At 40.0% G+C, this 1,243-nt stretch overlaps 1 protein-coding gene across 1 annotated transcript; it reads left to right on the top strand.

Annotated features, from left to right (window-relative positions):
- Positions 1-4: 4 nt before the first annotated feature.
- LOC112462398 (death-associated inhibitor of apoptosis 1-like) lies at positions 5-1,235 on the top strand (the record flags this gene model as incomplete). Its single annotated transcript, XM_025028141.1, has 2 exons — positions 5-844; positions 992-1,235. Coding segments are annotated over 2 exons (1,084 nt in total), but the record flags the coding sequence as incomplete, so codon positions are not given.
- Positions 1,236-1,243: the final 8 nt, after the last annotated feature.

The following is a 1,243-nucleotide window of genomic DNA, read 5'->3' on the forward strand; positions in this document are numbered from 1 at the left end:
TCAAAGTTGTTTGCCACCCAGTTCACCAATAAAGTCTCACTTATCTTCCGACGAAACATATGACGATAAACACTACGCGATTCTTCAAAGTCATTCATTACTTTTCGACGAAAGATATGAAGATCTATTTGAGTCCACCCGGTTGAAAAGTTTCAAAAATTGGCCATGGATAAGCGGTTTATGGATAAAGCCAGAGAAACTCGCGGCGGCTGGGTTTTATTATACTGGAGAGAGCGACAAGATACAATGTTTCGAATGTCCAATAGAAATATATGGCAAATGGCAGGTGGATGACAATCCAGTGGCCTATCATCAACAATGGTCTGGGGAGTGTCGGTTTATTCGTAATATTCCGTGCGGCAACGTGCCGATCGGTACAGATCCTAACACGATTCCGGCATTTGTGCGTTACGACGATGTTTATGGAATATTTAGCGAGGGATATTACTCTAAAGGATTAGTGATTTGTAAATTGAAAGGGATGGCCTCAAGACCGAAGCGTCCCGGAAGTGTCAGTCGTGAGGCGAGCATAGCGATAGCGATGGCCTTAAGACCGAAGCATCCCGAATATGCCAGTTATGCTGTGAGATTAGCCTCGTTCGACAGATGGCCTAAAGCAATGTCACAAACTAAAGAGACACTGGCAACTGCTGGTTTCTATTACACGGGAAGTGGCGATCAAACATTGTGCTATCACTGTGGTGAAAAATTAAGGGATTGGGAGCCAGAAGATGATCCGTGGGTAAAGCACGTGGGTAAGAGGTTCGAATATTGTCCTTATGTGTATTTAATTAAAGGGACGGAATTTGTAAGCAGCATTTCTGGGAGAACGGGTATCCGAGCAGTGAGTATTTAACAAAATATATTGTTATTAGAATTGTACAATTTGTATATTTGTAATAAATATTCCCGTCTATTTAAAAAATAATGAAATAATTGTGTTGAATATAATAACATTAATTTTAAGTTATTTATTTATTTATTTCTTTAGGAGAACATATTATCTGAAATTAATAAATTGAACGAGAAAATTGAGAAAAATATTGATGCTGAGAGTATTGCTAGCGGAAGCTCTCAAAACTCGATCTATTCTGAAGAAACTAATACCGCAGAAGTAAGTGCCGCATCAGGAGAAGCTAGCAGCGAACAACAATCTGTCCAAGGTGACAAGCGATGCGACATGGAACCATGCAAAATTTGCTACAGTAGAGAAGTACGGATCTTATTCATGCCATGCTGTGCG

The sequence above is a fragment of the Temnothorax curvispinosus genome, unplaced genomic scaffold (assembly GCF_003070985.1).
Source record: "Temnothorax curvispinosus isolate PA1 unplaced genomic scaffold, ASM307098v1 QBEX01012366.1, whole genome shotgun sequence".
Classification (NCBI taxonomy): domain Eukaryota; kingdom Metazoa; phylum Arthropoda; class Insecta; order Hymenoptera; family Formicidae; genus Temnothorax; species Temnothorax curvispinosus.